The 22,714-nt window shown below is 37.9% G+C and overlaps 1 protein-coding gene across 15 annotated transcripts in view; it reads left to right on the top strand.

Moving 5' to 3' along the window:
• Ptprk (protein tyrosine phosphatase, receptor type K) overlaps positions 1–22,714 on the top strand; it is a 539,194-nt gene that overhangs the window by 409,797 nt on the left and 106,683 nt on the right. For all 15 annotated transcript variants that reach the window (XM_013352406.2, XM_026787348.1, XM_013352405.2 and 12 more), the window contains exons 8-11: positions 8,467–8,769; positions 14,038–14,147; positions 15,513–15,714; positions 19,077–19,182. In XM_013352406.2, coding sequence (XP_013207860.1) covers positions 8,467–8,769; positions 14,038–14,147; positions 15,513–15,714; positions 19,077–19,182 — 721 coding nt within the window. The remainder of the gene's footprint in view (positions 1–8,466; positions 8,770–14,037; positions 14,148–15,512; positions 15,715–19,076; positions 19,183–22,714) is intronic.

Raw genomic sequence — 22,714 nt, 5'->3', positions numbered from 1 at the left:
AAGAGGGTAGCTTATTTCCTGTAAGCGACAACAAGACATTGAAATCCCCTCTTAGATCTTGCCACATCTGTTTGTAGCTAATCTGTCGTGATGTCAGTGTGCTTATACTATGTGTTATGAAATTGCGTTTTACAATTTTCATTTTAAGGGTAGCAGAACTTACCACACTCTTATGATTTTGACTTGTCCTAATGCTAAAATGAAGCTTGTTTCTACACGAGCAGAAAATGTCGTTTTCTTCTGTCAATTCAATCCCCCCCCCCTTTTTTTTTCCTCCAGATATAGACAATTACCTATAGGGGTGGCTTTGTGTTTTCATTAAGTAACATGTGTGATCTACAATGTAAGATGAATCAAAGCGTGTTCCTTGAGTTAAGTTGCATGACCTAACACACTGTACAACACATATGTAAAGGAAACTTAACTAGGGCTTCCTGAATTCTCATTTAGCCACGTTGTGGAAACCGGGTGTGTTGGGAAAATCTGAAAGAGGATGCTTCCATTGGGAAAGAGGGCCGTTGTCTTTTTCTTTTTAATTCATGCTACTCTGTTAATTTTATTCTTTTTTAAAATCAGCTGTTTGCTTAGTGTTATTACAGAGCGTGTCCTAATGTGTGTAGCATCAAATGAGCGTCAGGAGGACTCTAGGGGACCATGGGAATGGCTTGTCTTGTAATGGCACGATGGCACCTGGTCAATATTACGGGAACTCTGCAGGATAGCTGAGTGAGCCAGACGCCCTCTGTCACTGTGCTTCCCTTGAGCCTAAGCATGTCACTCCAACCACTCAGCCAGAAAACCAAAAGAACTGACAGTTGCTTTGTGATTATTCCTGGTCCTGAGGCTCCCTCATGTTACAGCGCTAATCAAGTCATTCCCTCAACTTGCCATTAACGCAATTTGACCCGTGAGAGCAGAGATGAAATTGTTTGGGCATGGCTAATGATGCTGTAACATTGAAAAGACATGAAATGTAAAGTCTTGATCACACTCAGTTCTTACCATGAGATTAAGAGCGAGAACCCAAACACTTGAAGGTAAGAGTAGGAAATACCGTCTTCGGGTCTCACAATCTCCTTTCCCAAGGTGCAGCATTATTTTTTTTCTTTTTATTTATTAATTTTTTTTTTAACTAACCCATGTTCCAACATTTTCTCTCCATCCTCTTTTGGCTCACACTGGCAAATGCCTTCTCTGACAGGCAGAAAATTTACTTTCCTTGTATTTGTTTCCATGAGCGAATGGAAAGTGTGTTTTGCAGCAAGCTTCTAAAGCTTCTGATGAGAAGACAGCCAGGAGCAAGCAGCTCCGGTCATGCTCCAGTGTGCTCAGTCCGTGTACAGCATTGACAAAATCTTCCTGGTTTTTTTTTTCTTTCTTCTTGTGAGCTTTGGGATTTCCTCTGTTTTTCTCTGACTGACAGCTGGCTAATAAGTTTTATCATTAAAAACTGATTCTAGGGATATAGGATCTCTGGCTTCTGTTCTCTTATGGCTGCTAAAGCTTTTGTTGTCATAACTCTTTCAGAATATCCAGGGATTAGCGCTACAAAAAGATATAAATATTGACCTGTCCTGTGTCACATTGTTTAGCAAGTCCCCCCCCCCAAAAAAAAAGAAAGGAAGGAAAATACTTCTCTTTCATTTATTGATGTTTCGTTCGAGCTTTTTCTTGATGTAAGGAGGTGACTCAAAGTCAAGAGGTCCTTTCTGTCCATGTGACCTTTCCTTGTACTAACCTTTCGAGAACGGTCAACGTAGTTCTTCATTTTCTCCTATCAAATATGTCATATCATTCCTGGAGGTGTAAATCCCAGCTTTGATCTATTTAGAATTGAAATAAATTCAATGAAACATGACTTCCTTACCTATTTGCTAACTATCTAATACTGCCTGTAGGTTTGGATACCGGTTTTGACATTTTCTTATATTTTAGCTAGATGTATTATTACCTATTTTACTGAAATTGTTAAGAAATAAATGGACAATAAATGTTAGAAAGGATGGATAAAATTAAAAAATGTTGCTGATCAACGTTAGCCAGCTAGGTGAAATCTCTAATTCTGACATTTCTCACTACATTAAAAATGAAGAAAAGAAGGAAGAAGAAGAAGAAGAAGAAGAAGAAGAAGAAGAAGAAGAAGAAGAAGAAGAAGAAGAAGAAGAAGAAGAAGAAGAATTGAGGATAGGAGAATGGCTCAGCTGATACCAAACCTTGTTACATGTCTGGCAACTTGTTCTTTGTGGTGGAAGGGAATGGATTCCCACAACTTTTCCTCTCTTTCTGTATGCACTTTGGTACGTGTATATGTACAGACAAGTACATACATAAGTAAATGGAAAAACTTAGTAGGAAATAATTCTCCTTGAATCCATGGGAAAGGATAGAGGTTTGTGCCTATCTGTTAATATGCATTATCTCTATTAAGAGAGCTTGAAGTTCCTCTGGCTGTGAAAAGGACTGGACTTGGCATCTCTTGCCTGTTCTTTTGCTTCCTCTTCTTCCAGAACTGTTTATGACATCAGAGTGCAGAAATTCTCAGGTCCTCTGTTAGTCTGAAAGACACAGTATCTGCCCAGCCTCACCTCTTAGTTGACAGCCTAGGAGAGAAGTTGAAGGAATGTGTTCACTCAACAGTGTTTCAAGAAATAAGTTGAATGATCCAATAAGGTTGACCATGTGGGTTTGCTTTTGTTTTTGTTTTTGTTTGTTTGGGTTTTTTTGTTTTTTTTTTTCTTAATGTGGAGGAGTTCCTGACTTGATAGTTTCCAACCTCAGATAAAAGCATTGTTTTTTCTATTGTGCATGGTAACTGTTTAATGAAATGATTAAGTTGTACTAACAGATTTAAGGGTGCAGCTGGGGGATAGATTTCTTTCTAGGCATGCTGGGGGCCTTGGTTTTAATCCTTAACCCCAAAAAGGATGGAAGGAGAGGAACTACCATTTTGACTGATTCTACTAAGTATATAAGTTCATGTCCCTAAGCTGAATTCTTACTTTTTATTAAACAATCAGTTATTTCCTTTTAAGACACAAACATACAGGGATGGGGTAGCGAGATATGTAGCTGTTATTTTCTTCCAGCAAAAAGGGTACAATAATTTTAGAGATGTGTGACAAGACCATGTTTGTTACAAAAATAGATTTTCAAATCTTAAAATAGGGGAAACAAATTTTGCAATCGACAGACCCAAAGACAGTGTTAATAGAGGAAAACACAACATCTTATCTGACCTTAGAAACAAAAAACGTTTCCAGACTTTCCTGCAGTTGATGCTGTAGATTGTGATTGTGTGTGTGTGTGTGTGTGTGTGTATACATTTTCCTGAAGCTCTTCTCTTCAATGATCTAATCGCCTAACATTTTATGAAGAAGAATAACACTGTCTGGGATTATTTTTTTTCCCCACATGTGAAAATGAATCTGAGCTTTTGGCACTTTGGTGTTCATGTTTGGGGTATTTGGTTTGTCCATTTCAGTTCATAATACACAGTAGATTCACACACATGCACGCACACACACACACACACACACAAATCTTATCATTGAGGAGGCAAAATAACGGAGTATGATTCAGAGCAATTTGTTTCACTAATTTAGGGGTCAATTTTTAAAAAAAAAATCACAAAATCACAACAACAACAAAGACAAAACCTCTCCATTCTGAGCAATATCAGTCAAACATTCTTAATTTTTTAGGACTAGGGTTCTAAAGACAACAGAATTAGTAGCTTTCCAAACAAAAGATCTCGCTGCCTGATGTTGATGTTTCCTTAATCTATAAGAAGATGGGCTCAGACAACAGCATTTTTTTTTTTAAAGTAATCCCGGAGGACCGACAGAGCATAGCCAGTGTTTTTCGACTGGGATAATTCCTGGCTAGCTGACCCTGGGATGAGCTGTCTGAAGACCTGGTTTGTTTGACTTCTGCTGGTCCTTTAGCTAGTGTGTCTCTAGAAAAGCAGCTCACTCTAAGAATATATTTGTTTAGAAAATGGTGGGATTAAAATATATGTTAGACTTTGATGGACTCTTTCAGGTTCTTTTGGAATGAATTTGTAGCTATGTATTGCTAACTCCCTTTCCAGGTCCCTGTCCCCTTTCATGCTCTGTCACACACTAGTGTTCTACCTCAGTTCTGTCTCTCTCTTTCCCTCATAGTCTCCATCCATTTCCCATTTACCCTCTTAGCCCCTTCTTCACTCCCTCTTGTGCTGTTCCTTATCCTTCTGTTTGATGTGATTAACCTTCCCTTTATTAAGGTAGACCAGTGCATCTTCTACATCAGATCTCTTCTTCAGCATGCTTCCTAGTTAGTTAAAACATAAATTGCCCCAATTATTGCCTATATGCTTTATTTAGCTCAATTATTACTTATTTGACTTGCTTCTTAAATTAAGACATGGTAAAATTGATCTTCACATTCCTCATTCCTAGTGCACTTAATGGCTTACAGAAAGCAATACGTAAATGGTATTGACTCACTATCTATTTCACCTCTTAGTATACGGTATCTTGATTTTTTTTTCACTTCTTTTTAGAGCACCAGGATTTTCTACGTCATTCTGTGTGAACACAACAGTAATGCAATACCTGTTTATGTATGTTGAATCCCAATGGTATTTCATCTGTTTCCTCCAATGTGGTATCTAGTCTGTCCATCTCTGATGTTCCCCTTCTTGTTCAGCCCGTATTGTCTCCTTACATGTTGCAGTATTTGAATTTCTCTACCCTAATGGCTCTAACTATGACATAGCCTCCAGTTTGTCTCTCTCTAAAGCAGCTGTGTTTGCTACATTAACTTTCTGCCCAGAAACTCTTACTTCAAGTTCAACTCAGCCTCCACGACATCATCAAAGTTTATTCACTTTTCGTCCAACCAGTTTTTCCTACATTTTACCCAGCTGGGTATTTGTAAAGTTACCAAATGGGAATTTGTAGTTTTCTTTTTCTCAATTATGTTCCACATTTCTTTTCGTCTTACTTCCTTTGCTATTGTATTATTTATCCAAAATATGTCTGTAGATCTAGGCTCTGTCTGCTGAGATCCAATGCACCTGTCTCCTCTATTTGACAAGCAAAAGTTATCACTCCCTCATGAGTTCAGAGATACCGTTATATTCCGTTCATGTCTCCCTTATATCAAAATATAATCTTTTTCTTGTTTTATCATCTTTAATAAATAAGAGCTAAGCTCCTTAGGCCTAACACTGTTATGTTTTATTCATTTTTCTGCCATCTGTATCATTTTGCATACCTTTATAAGAGTCCATTTTTGTTTCATAATAGATGAGTAACTAGTAGGCATTTTTATGTGGCTATTTGCTGCTTTATGATCTCTACATTATTGTCTTTCTCCCTACGGTTCTGATAAAGGTTCGCTGTATCACTTTTCTCAATTCTTCTTTTGCCTATATTTCTTTTACATGAACATGAGAAGGAACTGGGTTCCAAGCCCATCTGCACTGTGCAGCAAGACAAAAGAATGTAGAATTATGTTTAAATCTCTATTTAACATGAATAGGGTAACTGATCACATAATTCAATCTACGGAAGCAGAATGGCAAATAACATGCTAACTTTTTTGAAAGACTTTATTATCTTAGAAAATTATGCCAAAATTATTTTGTTAACCATGTATTGACACTGAAATTTTGGTGGTGACAGACATGCATAGGATGAAAAGTGTACTTTTTTTCTGAGTTGTATTGAGTTTCATGTGTTATTCACGATGAATGCCAATCTAATAAGCAGCATTCAAGTGCACACAAACTAAATTATCCAAGTTCACCAGTGCATTTTTACCTGGTAACAAAATTATCCAAGTTTACCAGTGCATTTTTACCTAGTAACTAAATTATCCCAGTACACCAGTGCATTTTTACCTAGTAACTAAATTAACCAAGTTCACCATTGCATTTTTACCTAGTAATTAAATTAGCCAAGCTCACCAGTGCATTTTTACCTAATAACTAAATTATCCAAGTTCACCAGTGCATTTTACCTAATAACTAAATTATCCAAGTTCACCACTGCATTTTTACCTAGTAACTAAATTATCCAAGTTCACCAGTGCATTTTTACCTAGTAACTAATTGTCGTAGTTTAGTTTCTGCTGCTGTGATGTAAAGGCATGAATGAGTTAAATAAACAAACAAATACATAAATAAAGCTGACCAAAATCAACTTGGAGAGCAAAGGGTTTATTACTCCTTACAATTAGACTCCATTATCAAGGGAAGCCAGGGCGGGAGCTCAAGCAGAAACCTGAAAGCAGACTCAAAGCAGAGGCTATGGGGTAAAGTAGTCACCTGCTTACTCCACACAACTTCTTCTGCTTGCTTTCTTATAGAGCCCAGGACCACCCGCCAGGGGTGGCACAGCCCAGGTGGCTTGTTCCATCCCACATCAGTAAACATCAAGGGGATGCCTCATAGCCCTGCCCTCAGGCCAGTCTAATGAAGGCAGCTCCTCAGTTAAGATGCCTTCTTCCCAAGTGTGTCTCTAAGTTTGACAACAATTGACTAGCAAGTAATTAGTACATCTTCTGCTAACTCTGAGCATAAGCTAAGAACGTAGGGTGCACATAGGCACTGACTTCTTTTGCAGAGTGTGAAATGGTATTAGATTGTGAAACCGCTGCAAGATGAACAGTGAAACAAAATGGGAGAAAAATGGTGAAAGAGGATGATGTCTCAGAGACAGAGAAATGCTTAGTTAGATTCCGAAAGAGGGAATCAGTATAAGAAAGTAGCATTCCTAACCAGGCGATTTCATCGGTGGTATTTTCTGCCATTGATGCCTAGGAATCACTCATTCATATATTCTACATAGTTTCTTACTTCCTCCTTCTGGATACAAATGAATACTTTGTGGCAGCATATGGTTCAAGTTGACTCTGGCCACTAAAAAAAAGTCTTGTTACCCAGCAGTAGTGAAATCACGATTCTCTTGAGATGGTTGGAGTTAATCTAGCTGTTATTATTTGGTCAGATAAACCAATGTCAGACAAACATTGATCCAAATAGTAGGAATGACCCATTCTTGGTATGGTTCGCCCAGTGGTGGGAGCATTAGCATAGGGTTAGATATACAATGGCATGTATGATTAAAAAGCCACCTCTTTCTCTCGGTCTCTCTATGGATTTAAAACAGTACACAAAACAAATCTGATCCAGCAGGCCAACTGAAGTCGGAAGATTGCCTGCTAACATTTGAAACCTAAGCATTAGTTTCTAGCAGAGTTTAATTTGCATGTGTACATGGGGAATTTTTAGTTTTGAAATTTTAAAATACTCCCCACTTGGGATTGTTTCCCATCCCACACTACAGCTATTGAACTGGATTCCCAATTTGGGCTTGCCATCTGTGTTGCATCCTCATTATTTTTATAGGACTGGGATTCTGATCTCAAATATAAAAATGTATAAGAACACACAAATGGGCTTTTTACATTTGTTTTCCTTGTATCCCTGATGATTTCCAGTTAGCAATAGTATTGACCATCTTAAGTGAGTTAAGAGAAACCAGCAAGACCTTGAACTTGGCCTCAGCTTCTTTAGTTATGTCTAATCAATGTCTTAACATTTTGCTGTGTTCTCATTTCTGTACTATATGGGGTTCACCATGGCCCTGGCTTTCATAGAGTAATTATTTTGATTAAGTTAGACAATTAAAGTCAGTCTTGCATGAGGAATGGATACCGCTGGGAGTCAGTGATGGATGGACTTCCGGTCTTCTGAGTGTTCAGTCCTGCCAGGGTTTTTTCAGTTGAGTGACAACTCACCTTCTAGTTTGGTTTGTATGACAGTGCATAGGTGGTTAGGCCTGAGTATTTTCTAGAAAATAAGTTACAAAGAGATCAAGAAGGAGAGAAGGTGGTTGGTGTTAATATCCACATGTGTTCTTGTAATTTTTCTAAATTTTTATTTGCTTTGATGAACAACATCATTACTGGAATAATTAGTGTTAATTAATATCTGTGTCATTTTGGTAAATGGAAGTTTAGTGTTCCAATTAGACTAATTAGTACACACCATGGCTTAGTGACATGACAAATCGCTGAGCAGAGCACACTGACTCTTGTCCCTTCTGATGTATGAGCTCATCTGCTTGGTCAGTAGTGGCAAAGGAAGGGGATGGGAAACCGGACAGCGACACCTGTCAGGCATTGTTCCTACATTTTCTGCTGGTTTTCTCTTTTCTGATAAGTCCATGAGTACTAAGGATTGCTTTCATTTCCTGTTTTAGCTCCTTTTTTACTGTTGAATCAGTCTCCAGAACCTACCAGCATGAAATTATGACCAGGAAAAACATTAAAACCCAAAGATTCTCTTGACAAAACACTAAAAGCCAAAGATTCTCTTGATATCCACTGGACTGGATATACTGTGTTCTGCTCAGTACTTCACTCCCCAGAAGGAATCTACAGTCGAGCTGACAGCTGTCTGTATTTATTTTGCAGAGCCTATGCGGACCCCCAAGACTTTGAAGATTGCTGAAATCCAGGCAAGGCGCATTGCTGTGGACTGGGAGTCCTTGGGTTACAACATCACTCGCTGCCACACTTTCAACGTCACCATCTGCTACCACTACTTCCGTGGCCACAATGAGAGCAGGGCAGACTGCTTGGACATGGACCCCAAAGCCCCTCAGCATGTTGTGAACCATTTGCCACCGTATACAAATGTCAGCCTCAAGATGATCCTCACCAATCCAGAGGGCAGGAAGGAGAGTGAGGAGACGATCATTCAGACTGATGAAGATGGTATGCTCCTGTTTGGTGTCTAAAATACTGTCTGTTCTTTAAATTTACCCCCTCCCCATTGTCCAGTAGTTAATTAAAAAATCTACTAGGTTATCCCAGCCAGATTACCTAGAACAGACTTTCTGTTTTCAGAAAGTAATACAGTTACTAAATGGCATGCACCCATGATGACTTTTTAAATAATGATAGTAGAAGTGGCAAGGGTGCCTCAAGCCTAAATAAAGACTTTCTTACCAATTTGTGAAAGCAAAAATGTTATTCTCCATACTTTCTTACAACTCATGTTTGAATTTTATAAATCAAACAAGATGGTATTGTTTTCCCAGTATTTGAAGATAAAATACTTGATTTGATTGACTGAATTAAAACACAAAAGACACAGGACATTTTTTAGTCCAAATAAAGACCCTCATAAGAAAATAGCAGACCCTAATCTTTTATAAATTTTTATTGTAAGAAATGATACTTATGAAGCATTAAGTAATAAGAATGCATATATGTATTAACATTATAATATGGATGACTTTTCTCTAATAGTATGGTATGTCATTCATAGGAATATGAATTTCTTCATTGAATGGAAAAAATATACAAAAGCTCCAAATCTATTACTTTACTAACAACTATATATTTTAGGGTGACACTTTATTCTATTGGTGTTCTTTTATAAATAAATGTATATTGGTAGAAACTGCTACGTAATGATCTCAGGCCAATCTTAGCAGAACTTGGGGTTTACCAATCATTTCCATAATCAGTAAATTTCTCTGTCTCTCTAGTTATATACTCAAGTAAAGGAGCCAAGTCATGAGGTCTCTGTGGTTCTATTCCTTCTTAATATTTTCTTCAACAGCTTGATAAGAGGCCCGTATTTTTATTTGAGTTTTAGAGTAAAGGGTGTAGTTTACGATCAGACTCCCCCCCCACACCTCCCTTCATGTAGTCACTTGGCTACTGTGTATCTTCTGATGCCTAACAAATAGGAATGAGATGGCCGTAAAGTAAGTAAGTGTGCTATAATTTCTAGAAATACTCATTTCAGCTCTTCTCCTGTGAAACTTGAAAGTGACTCTGGTTGGTCCGTTGCTTTGCTGTCCTAGAGAAGTGAAAGCCTTGCACAGCTTAGACTGCTAACATGAGGTCTGTGGTCCTCCTCTTATTACTAAAATTCGGGAGTCAAACCCCTGAGACTTAAGAGGAATCTGTTATTGTCGTGTTTGAGTTAACCAAAGGGTCTTATTGCAGTTACTACATTGTTTCATTACATCATTGAAACCAATGTGGCAACACTATTTAAAGAATACATCAGCCCGAACATGATTATAAAACTTTCACCTCCATCTCCAGTGTCACCCCCACCCTCCCATACATGCAACACTTACCTGTGCAGAAGAGAAGAGGTAACGGTAATGGATTCAGGTATCAACAGTATCAATGAAAGTCCAAAACTAACTACACAAATATCAGGAGCAATCGCACATCTTCTGAAGTGTGGTGAAGGTTTCAGTGTCTGTGTCATGCTAAGCATTTTATAACTCATGTTTTTAATAATAAGACTATAGTCACATTTATTTGGATTGCTGTCAGCATTTAAGGCCAGGATGTCTTGATTGATAACATTTAAATCCAGCTACATGAGTTTGATATTTTTGTTTGTTTTTATCTAGTCGCCCTCCAACAATGCAATTTCCTATGGTGTTATCCTTTGATATTGTTTATCTTGCTTTTCTTTCCCACAAACAAAAAAGGCAGTCAGGTTTTTATAATTTTTTTTTAATTTCAATATATTTTAAAACAACATTTGATTACATAAATAGCTATGTTAATACCCAGATAATGAAATTTCTGTGAAATTTTGACCTAAACCAATCAAACTCATAACGACAGGGTTCATATAGAATCAGTTCTATAAATTAGAAATAACATTTTTACATTAATTTTCAAGTCTACTTTTATTTTAGCTTCTGTGTTGAATGCTTTTTTGTATAAGCTTCAGTTATATGAAGTTGCACGTATTTTGTTTCATAGTATGACTCCAGAGTAATCCCTGTGGTTGTATCCCATATGGTCGGCTATTTCCTTTCTTGCTTGGTTTTCTTTTCTATAAGTCATTCTTAAAGACTGACGTAGGAACTTCCATGGAGTATTTGTACGTCATTCTTCAGGGCTGCTCATATGAGCTTGAGTTTCTACACAGAATACTTGATGTATTTCGATATTCTGAGGTGAGGAAGAATAACTAAATCATGGTTATTGTTGCAAAGATCAATGGATCATGATGATCTGGTTAAGTCAGTCTTACTAAATTATTGTTGCCCTATATACATAGAAAAAGAATAAATTATCAACCACCTAATAAAAAGATATAATTGTGTGAAAAGAATTCTGGGGACATCCATAAATCAAGCTCCCAAAGCTAGAACCATTTCCAACTAGAACCTTAGGGTAGAATTTAGGCTTAATTTATGACATGTGCTTTTTAATGCATGGGCAGAATTTTTTTGTATAAGGTTCCATTTTCATTTTTTATTCCAGCATTCATGGAAATCAATATCATGAAGTTAACTCAGCAGAAAAGCCTGGTTTGGGGACATTTTTTAAAGCTACAAAGTCATTTTAAAATGTAGATTTATTATGTTTTAGAGGCTATAATGCTTATTTAATATAATCTTTCTCCACACCTCTTTCATTTTTCTTTTCCGTTTTTGAAGTTCTATTTGAAGGACTTTCTCATGCTCCAAACAAAATTAGCTGGAACGGCTCTCCAATAAATCACAAGCACAGGGATGAGAGTCAGCATTCTGTCTCCACTGAAAGTCGGCGGTGTGGAAATGTAACTTGAATCCCCACAGTCTGAAGCTGGGCATGAAATGGCTTTAAGCGCTTCATGCTGGGTGTAGGCAAATCATCACTGAACTGAGACATTGTCTTTGTGTGTAGAGACATCATCCCTGCTCAGGTGCAGAGCATAAATGAACGGAGTTGGTCTGTGCCCATAGCTCGTCCACATTTCCTTTATGTGTTTGTTATAGGAGTATTTACTAATCCAAGTCATGATCACTTGTGTGGCCTATCTTGGGCGTGATTTTTCTCCTACCTTTCCAATCTTGAAAAATGGGACTTGTAAATACTTCAAGCAGAGTTATAGCAATGTAGAACATGTGTGAGAAAGGGCGTGATCTTATCAACGTTTCAGGGGACAATTTACTACTTCTGCCCATCTTACAATGCCGAATTATGGAAATATTTTGAATCATGCGTAAATAAGAATACTTTGAAATATATTCATTCTATTTCATAGTACTTGTAAGACAAATTATGGTAGGTAGACACAGGAATTTCCATAACAAGTCCTCAGTATTTGGTATTTTGACTCTTCCTACTCATATCTGCCACTTTTCCTGACAAACGTGTGAAGAAATATACTTTCCTTGATTGCAGTCATAAACAGAATCGATATATGCCCAGATATCCACTTGCACAATGAACCCATGTCTCTAGTAGCCCTGGCATTGCCAGACACTGCACAGAATCCTTGTCAGGCTCACTGCCCTGCTGAGCACAGTAGCCCGTGCTGACAACATGGGACATGGGTAAGGGATGGTTAACTGACAGGGCCATGAACGTGTCCAAAGTTAAGGGCTACCATGCCATCTGTAGTATGGATTTCTTTTTTCGCTTATTCTTCTGGATTTCTTTCTTTTATGCGTCACCTCGTGTTGCCTGCCTCAGAGGTCACAGCATCATTCATAGTCTCCTTGTAGAATGACATAAATCTTCATCTGGTGGCGTATCATTCAGAAGTTCTTGCTGCTGCTAGCCACGAAGAAATACATTTCCTGTGATCCAGTGATTTTTAATTTATTTCAATCCTCATGAAATTGCTCTGTACTTTGAAACGGCATTTCTAGATAATGTCATGTGTGAAGTTCACTGAAACGTTGGATTCAGGGAAAATATTAATTAAAAACAGTACTTACCCAATACCGGGTTGGTATTTTTTTTTTTTTTAAAAAGGAAGTTTTTAAGTCAAGAGTGTGAGGTAATATGTATTGTTAAGCATGATTAGAAGAAGAATCTGGATTGTGTGAATAAACGGCCAGGTTTTAAAGCAAGATCTATAAAAAGAGAAATACACAGTAGCAGAAATAACTTGTAGCTTGTCAATAGTAACAAATACATGGCTGATTAATGACAGGATTTTGCAACTTATGAGGCCTTCGCAAATAAGGACTGGAGCAATGTCATTCAGGAGTTGTAATTCTTGCCTAATATGCAGGAAGTTCTGAATTAAGTTGCCAACACACATGTGGCATAAGACGGAGCGTGGAGGCACATGGCTGTCATCCCAGCATTCTGGAGGTGGAGGCAAAAGGATCACAGGTTCAGGGCCATCCTCGGAGACACAAAGAGTTCAGAGTGAAAGTATACATTAGACCCTGTCCAAAACAAACAAACAAAAAGCAGTAACAACAACAAAAAAATGAATAAAAATGAAAGGAAGGAAGGAAGAGAGAAAGAGTATGGTGTGGTATTGAGATAGCTCAGTGGGAGAGCGCTGGCTTGCATTTGCCAGGCCCTGAGCCCCGTCCTCAGCTCTGCCAAATGAAGAAAGCAAATCAAGAGATCCTTGAGTCCTAAACCAGCTTGTTCTTAATAAGCTCTTCCTTAGCTGAGAAAAAGTAAAAGCATGAAGCAGGTATATTTTAGCGTATTCATCTCTAACAACTTTAAAAAAATATAATAATCAGTGCTATCTTTTTAATTATAGAAAATTTAATAAGTATAGCTACAAAAGTTAGGATGATTTTTAATGGGCATTTCAAGTCAGTGCTGTGTGATTTGGCTTTTGAGTCTAAGGAGCGTTAATTATGATTATAATTCATTATTTTATGAACTTCGTTGATGGAGCCTCTTTAGGGGATTATCATAATCTTCAAGAAATCTTTCAGGGATGTGCATCTCTGTTCTCGGAGCAAATTACAAATAAGAACTTCATGTTATTAGCCGTATACAAGAGAGAAAAGCAGACTACATGACTGTGCCACTCTCCAAGGTGATTGAATATTCATTTGAATAACAATAACTTTACATTTCTACATTTCCTGCTTTAGAAACTTCCTGGCTGACAATTGGTGTCAAGTCTGAATACCGTTCATGTGCTGATGTTATTTTTAAAGATATATTTTTGTTCCAGGACATCTACTTTAAATTGTGTTTATTTTGTTAATTGCAAGTGTTCTTATTTCCAATGTCTGTTATTTCTAGTGCCCGGGCCTGTGCCAGTCAAATCCCTCCAAGGAACTTCCTTTGAAAACAAGATCTTCTTGAACTGGAAAGAGCCACTGGAACCAAACGGCATCATCACTCAGTATGAGGTATGAGGAGAAGGTGTAGATACAAAGAGGCCTAGGAGACAGCTGGGTGGAAATAATAGGAAAGGAAAGGGGGGCGGGGTGAATATTAACGCATCATCACCTCTCTTTGTTCTAGTTCACAAACTATTTGATTTTAAAATTAATCAATGTATAGTAGCAAATTCTTGGCATATATGGTAGTTTTGTGACTCCATATGTGTGTAACTGGACTGTGTCCTTGTCAAAGCCAATTAATGTTTGTAATGAATAATTACATGTAAAAATGCTAAGTCCCTTTTTCTAAAATTAAGAAACCAATATCACACTGTGCTTAAGGAGAGGCCATTGAATGGCCTGTTTTTCAAAGTAAGTAATTAGTAGCCCCCAAAGCAAAACAGATTAAAAACCTATTTCAGAATTTCATTGTACCTTTGAATATAAATCACTATATTTTCAAATAAGAAGGTACAGAGAATAAATGAATTTTTAAATATGTTTTTAATTGAAAAACAATTTTCTCCCTTTCCTCCATCACTTTCAAATGGATATTCTTAATTGCACACTTGTGAAGTTTTTGGCTATATAGTTAGTCTGTGCTGATTATAGAATAAATATTTGTATATCTTATGCCTAAGAAAGAATTATAGGAATTAGAATGAATGTTTTTGACTATTTTAGTATGTTTGAGCACTAGTGTCCTTTAATTTGTTTTGAGACACAGTTTTACGAAGTTAATACAAAATGGCCATGAAATCACTCTGTAACTCAGGCTGACCTTGAACTTGTATTCCTCTCCCAAGTAGCTCAGATCACAAGCCTGTACTGCTAATGTTACTAGAATTTTCTGTGTTCCTTAGACCAAAAAGAGGAGAAGAATAATATACTTTTGATGAAGACCTTCTGCTTTCACATGCATTAAATTATGTAATAAGAAATTTTGTATGTAGTATGCATATTTAAGTATATCAATTTATTGATAGATTTTTAAAGATACAAGTATTTGACAAATTAGATATACAGCTACATATATCATTAGGTAGATCATTGATGATAGAGAGGTAATGAGATAGCTTAAATAGAGCAATAAATGACAAATGATAGACAGACAGACAGATGATAGATAGGTGAATGGGAAATACTAGAAATAGCAGTACCAATCTAAAATAAATAGAGATAGATAGATAGATAGATAGATAGATAGATAGATAGATAGATAGATAGATAGATGAGAGATGCCAAAAATAGCCATGCCAAAATAAAAGAAAAAGAAGAGGAAAGTAATGAGGACTTGAGGCTCTTGAGTGCTATGTTGTTTAGAAAGGGCTTGCTTGCACTTTATTATGGCCTTCAGTTGATATATAATGGGAAATATATTTTCCACACTAGGTGAGCTATAGCAGCATAAGATCATTTGACCCCGCAGTTCCAGTGGCTGGACCTCCACAGACTGTATCAAATTTATGGAATAGTACACACCATGTATTTATGCATCTCCACCCTGGAACTACCTACCAGTTTTTCATACGAGCCAGCACTGTCAAAGGCTTTGGGCCTGCCACAGCCATCAATGTGACCACAAATATCTCAGGTAAGCAAATGAGTAACATAGAAGCCGAGCAGTTCATGCTCCTGATTTGCAATAGCATATTCTAGACCCTCAAAGAGGTGCTGTGTTATCATGTAGCCTACTGAGTCATCACGCCGCTGCGTGAGGTCAAGGGCAGTTTATTCTACCATTTGAGAACAAATCATTCCTGGTGATACGTTCTAATCCAAACACTCTTCAGGCAGTCACAAAAATGACAGTAGTCTTAAAAGGTTACATCATTTCTTTACTTCAAATCTTTCCAAGTTCACTGTAAATGACCTTTCTTGTGCTCTCAATGAGGTGCTAAGTATGGCATCAGTTGTATGCTACAATGGATGGTGTCTAACAAGTCCTGGTATCTTTCACTTTCATATTGGAATACCTCACACCTTGCCTGCCCCCTTTTCCCTAACATTATGCTAATTTTAAACAAACGCCAACCTTCCTTTCCTGCTCACACAAACATCTCACACAAATGCCTCTAATTTTCAGAATTAGAACACGCAAGAAACTCTTGAATTGATAAATAAATATAACTAAATTTCACTTTCTACTACATTTACTTTTATAATTTGCATTTGACTAGATCGTTTACGAGTAATAATTCTCCTTCAGTCAAATCGCCCATCCAACCTGATTAGGTTCCTGCTGATGTTAGCCTCACGATGCTCCCTAAGTCTACTCCAGTTAATAAAATAGTTCATCATATTTAACACTATAAAAATATGAGCCATTTGTAACTATAGAGTTAAAATTGAAAATGGTCTTTTGAAGGTAAACCACATAGTATATTAAACACATTTTTATTTGGTGAATCCTTGTCAATTCTATTTAGTATATAACAGCAGCCACTCTCAATTCACATTGTATTTTTTAAAAATTTTCTTTATTAGTTTTATATACCAACCATAGTTCCTCCTCCCTCCCCTTCCCACTGTATGTCAAGTTGAGGCAGGACCAAGCCACTCCTCCCTGTATCAAGGCTGAGCATGGTATCCTACCATAGGGAAGGGGTTCTAAAAACCCAGGTCATGCACCAGGGATACATCCCGGTCACACTGACAGGGACCCCACCACAGACCAAGCCATGCAATTGTAACCCACATTCAGAGGGCTTAGTTTGATCCCATGTAGGCTCCCCAGCTGTCTGTCCAGAGTCTATGAGCTCCCACTAGCTTGGGTCAGCTGTTTCTGTGAGTTTCCCCATCATGATCTTGACATACATACCCTTGCCCATATAATCCCTCCTCTCTCTCTTTGACTGGACTCCAAGAGCTCAGAAGACTCCTAGCAATAGTTGAAAGGGTGTCTGAGCTGGCCTTCTCCTGTAATCAGGCTTGTGACTACACTAATTGTCATCTTAGAACCTTCATCCAGTAATTGATGGAAGCAGGTGCAGAGATCCACATTATATATTTTTAACATTGTCCTGAATCAAAAATTTATACCAAGAGTAAGATGTATGTATATAAATTGTTTTATTTGGAAATGTATTAAATAAAATATAACTTTTAAAAATTCATATCATGAATAAGAATAATTCCAATATATTCATTTGCATATGATTTGATTTATATTAATATTCTGGTAAAATTGATGTTTTAACATCATCCATTATATTAAGAAATGATAGTATATTAAACTGTCATTTTATATCCTAATGGAATTCATTGATTTAAAATATTTATTAAATCACTTTGTTAGAAAATAAGACTTAGTGAATGTGATGACAAATTTCTTCCCTTCTAGAATCAGCAACAATTGAAATTTTCAATAGAAATTGTTGTAAAATCTACATAATCTTTTAAATTAGACACTGAGCAAATATGTTTTCTGATATGTATACATATGTACACACATATATACACAGAGAGACACATATACGTACATACAGGTTGAAGTCTTAGACACCCTGTTCAAGATGATGTCGAACAGAAAATTTCTAATTATACACAGAAACACCCTTCTGGCTTTCTTTTCCCTCTGAATTATTTGATTTCAATTTTCCCATTGCAACTAGAAAGCAGTAAGCATTTTCTTGTATTTTATAAGCTTAGCTTCTGCTGCTGTGCTTTGGGAGCATCTGGTTACTGTGATGCTGTATAAATTTGGAGATACTGTATGCCTCTCTACCCCTTTTGTCTAGTCATTGCTTTTCTCAGCATTGAAAGCATTAATTTAAAGGACCAGGGTGATTGTTCTGCAGTTGACAGCACTAGCTATTCTTACCATGGATGTGGTTTTGATTCCCAGCACCCACAGGGCATTCCGTAACTATCTAACTCCAATTCCTGGAATCTGATGCCATCTCCTGATGTCCCAGGCACCAGGAATGCATGTGGTGCACAAACAAACATCCAGGCAAAACACCTATGCGAACAAAATAACAGAATAATTAGAATTTGTATAAAAGTGTGCCAATGTTTTGTGAGCTTAAAAGTTTGCATCTTTTGATTATGTGAAAGTTTACTGTGTGTATATTTTTGATTTATACTACTTGGCTTCATAAAAGGTTAATTCTTAATCTTGATTCTGTGTCAGTGACTGTGTTTTGTCTTCATGGCTCTATCACAGCTCCTAAAACTTTGCATATGCTTTGAATTTAGCAAGTTTTTAATGAGTGGATGAAGATTTTTTTGTTACATATTTCCTGACTTGTCAAGGTTAAATGATAATCTGCTTGTTTCAATGGGTCTCATTCCCTTATGCATCCACCCATATAGTAAAAACCAGTTGAAATTTCTTTAAGCCCAAGGTTGGGAAACTTGTAGAACACAAACACTATCCAACATGTTGAAAAGTTATGTTTTTAACTATTTGCCAACTAATGTACCAGTTCTTAGTAACTGAAAAGGAATCTCCTTTCCAGTGCACCACAGCTGATTAGCATGTTTCTCTTGTGCTCACATGGAACTCGTCCAGAAAAGAATACTGGGCCTTTCTTTTGCCTGCCAAGCATGAACAGCGAGGGCCAGTAGGCAGCCCATTACCTCCCTTCTGCCATGCACAGTCCCAATCTCATGTGTGACTGTCCAGCCAGTGTTGACTCTCCTTGTCCCACTGTCCCAGGTCATGCTCGCCAGCTTAAAGAGCTTGGGAAGCTGAAACCCATGCGTCTTCACAAAGTGTTCGGAATACAATGAGTACAAGTCCCCAGACAGCTTTTAAAAGTCCAGCAACCTCGCCTTCCTAGCTTCTTCTGCCCACAGTTAAGGTTCAGTGTCATAAAATAAGGATCACTGAAGTTAATTAGGAATTAAATTGATTTTCCCTTAAGGTGGGATCATTTATTCATAGCAGCCTATCATAGATCGCCACGAATCGATTGAACTTTCTTTTCACCTCGTTGGGTCTCTTTTCAGCTCCAACTTTACCTGACTATGAAGGAGTTGATGCCTCTCTGAATGAAACTGCCACCACGATCACAGTATTGCTGCGACCAGCACAAGCCAAAGGTGCCCCTATCAGGTAAGGGGGGGGCATAGTTAAGAGGAAAGGAATGTCAGCCGGTGCGAGAAATGTCTCCAGCCATTGCCTAGCACACCTAAAAGCCTTTCCTTTCACAGTGAATGTCAGGGATGCTTTGATTTTCTTCTTTTGTTTTTGTTTATTCCTTCTTGATTTGAAGGAAGTTATAAACAGATGTATGGCTAAAAGCGGGAATGCTAAAGGCTTTTCTGGGCTGTGTGAGGCTATTGCTCTTTCTCTTCATTTTCCTTTATCCCCATTTCCCTTCACTTCCTGTGTTGGTGTCTGTGCTGGAAAGGCCTTGACAGTGTTTGTCGAAGAGGATAAGGAAGGTGCGCCTGTCCACCTCCGTGTGTCTGCAATGGATAATTTCATGTGAGTGACTGAATCAGTAGGAAGCTCTGAGGAAATAAACGAGGAGTGATAGCAAATGAAGCCTCCGTGGCCTTTCACTTCTTAAATTATCGGAAATTCCATGATAAATATTAAAGTTCAGTCTGCTAGTTCCTTTATCTTTTTAATATTAAAATCTCTCATATTACCTCTCATATTACTGCTAATATTTAAAAAAAAATCTGATCCATGTCAATTTTAGAAATTGGGTCAAATTACCTCAGCCTGTTAAAATTTGAAGGACTGTAATTACATGAATCTTCAAGACTTCAACAAGCTTCTATTTGAAATCAACAGATATGTGGGCATTTTGTTTTCAGTATTGATAAGAAAATCAGATAGTCACAAAATCAAGATCCAACAGACAGCAGAACTGTTCACATGCTCCTTGTGAATTCCCTTAAAGGCAGGTCAATCTCTTTCTGTATGTAAAACAAGCACACTTGACCTCATGAAACCGATGTCTTTTTCCATCAAAGTTGTACAAATACTTTTTGTAATTAAAAAATATGTTGATAGAAGAACACGAGTCACAAAGAAAGCTTGTAATTCCCATCTGGCTGAGACTGAGCAGACTCATTGCCACATTGTGGAGCAAGAGAGGTGGCTAAGGAGGCTGTAACAAGCATGCTTTGGGGAGAGCAGCTGCTCGAGAATTCCAAGTCAGTGTACAGTGGTGTTTGTGCATCAGTGATTGTGAGGCATTGTGGTTGCAGCTGCAAAGAGGAAGAAGCAATGCCGTGCTCACTTGGACGTGGTGTCCTTCTCTATTCACAAGTAATCGTGGCCATTGGCTTGTCCCTACCTGTAACAAACTTTGCATAGGTGTCCATCTTGTTCTTGGTGTTTTAGTGGGCTCCAGGTACTTGGGTTTGGCTTTTAGAGTTTGTCTGAAGAGGAGGCCTGGCAGTTAAGACAACTGACTGCTCTTCCAGAGGAAACTGGTTCCATCCCCAGCACCCATATTTTGCTCCCATATACAGCTCACAAATGTCTGTAACTCTAGTCTTAGGGAATCAGATGCCCTCTCTGGCATCCACAGACACAGGCATGTAGTACAGAGGCATACTTTCAAACAAATAAAACTAAGTAAATAAAATAAAATCTCAAAAAAATATTTCAAATCTTTAAAAAATGTTAGGGGAATTGAGCTTTACTTCACTTATTATTACTATTATTATTATTATATCATCATTATTGTAACACTGTGCTCCATAGCTTGTATAATTAACTCTTTGCCTACTTTGTCAAAAATTTTTCTGCAAACTTTGACTATTTATTAAGTACCTATCACCCTTCTTGCAATTATAAATCTAAATACACTGACCATACAGAAACACATAACAGTAAAAAGTACCTCTACCCAGGTTTCTTAGGATATCAAGGGTTATTTCACTCTGTAGATCCTGTGCTCATAGACAGTGTTCAGGAATTTTGTGTGTTTTCTACATGTTTGGTTAAATATCTTTCTTCTGTTCTGTTTGCCTTTATGTGTACATAATTTCTAATTACTATGAATTCATATAGTCTGAAATCATAATTATACAAAAATAATCCTTAATAGTTATTTCTCATTCCCTGGCGTGGAAATGTACTTCATTATATTTCTTGGCAACACATTTGACCTTTCTAGGAATTGAGCCCAGTGACTAGGAACTCCAAATTATATAGTATAGATGGATAATGCCCAGAAAACAAGTTGAGAGCCCATGGATTTGGCTCAGTAAGTACAACCCGCCGCTGTACAGGCAAGAGGACATGAGTTTGAAGAATTGGCCAACAGTCCCCGGGAACGTCACGTATGGGCACATTTGCCTATAATCCCAGCACTGGGATGTACAGAAAGGCCCATCCCAGGAGCTCATTGGTCAGCCAGCATCGCTAAAATGGCAAGTAGTAGGGTCTGTGAGGGAGCTTATCTCAAAAAGGAAGGTGGAGAGTAAGAGTTGATGAAATTCAACAAATTCTTCTGGCCTTCAGCTGCATGTATATGGTTGCACACTTGCACATATGCGACACACACACACCTCGCATGCCCAAACACAAAAGTGACTATCTACTAGACGATTAGAGTAAGAAATAACTTAACATGAGCATTTGATAAAGCTGATGAGTGTTGCTAAAAGGGAAGACCAGTATATGATTTCTAAGAGTTAATCCAGTCAAGGCCGTCTGTGTTCAGCTGCATTTGCACAGTGCACCTGCAGGTGGAGCCAGTAGGCAGGGGGATAAACTTGTGCTGTTAGGCAGCACTTTGACCTTTGCTGAGTTTGAATTTTGACTCCCTTGCTTTTGGGATCCTTAAGCTGGGTGGCATCTTCTTTTCCTCTGACCATGTTCCTCCGTCCAGCCATCCAAGTAGATACTGGGACTTGATCACAAGGTGGTCTAGTCCAGTGTCCTAACCATGTTCCTCCCACTGGCCAACCAGACAGACACTGGGGCCTGATATGAGGTGGTCTAGGCCAGTGTCCTAAGCACGTTCCTCCCTCCAGCCATCCATGCAGACACTGGTGTCTATACATCCAGTGTCCTAACCACGTTCTCCCCTCCAGCCGTCTGTGCAGACACTGGGGCCTGATCATGAGGTGGTCTAGTTCAGTGTCCTAATCACTTTAAAGTGATGGTCTCAATTGGTAGCATCAATTTTCCTAGCACTGAGAGTACAGTCTGGTTCTACAAATCTTTTCTTGGATTCCAGCATGCCTTTCAGCTTTTCTTTAAACTACTTTACTTTCTGCTCAGTTTCTTCAGGCTTAGTGACTGACATTTTGTTACTGATGTAAATTTTGCTGCCATTCAGCTCCTTGTCTTCCCATGAATGCCAGCTCTCTTAACCTCTAGCTAAACCCGAAAGCATCCACTTGTCCTCTGCCACCAACCCCGAATGAACCATCTTCCCTTTGTTGTAATACAGTTAGCCTCTGTTGCTGTGCATTTTGCTGTCCATTTGTCCCAACTCTAGTACAGATGGACATTCTTTTTCCTGGTCTTCCAAATGTTCAACTCCCATGCCAAATCTTCTGTTATAGTAACTAAGAAATCCTCGAGATTCGGAGTTTATACATTTACTTTAGTATAGTCTTATGAAAAAACTAAATTAGCAATGGTTCCCATACATTTACAGATTCCATAGCAA

This window comes from Microtus ochrogaster, linkage group LG9 (assembly GCF_000317375.1).
Source record: "Microtus ochrogaster isolate Prairie Vole_2 linkage group LG9, MicOch1.0, whole genome shotgun sequence".
In the NCBI taxonomy this organism is placed as follows: domain Eukaryota; kingdom Metazoa; phylum Chordata; class Mammalia; order Rodentia; family Cricetidae; genus Microtus; species Microtus ochrogaster.
This window is presented reverse-complemented; position numbering and strand designations above follow the sequence as displayed.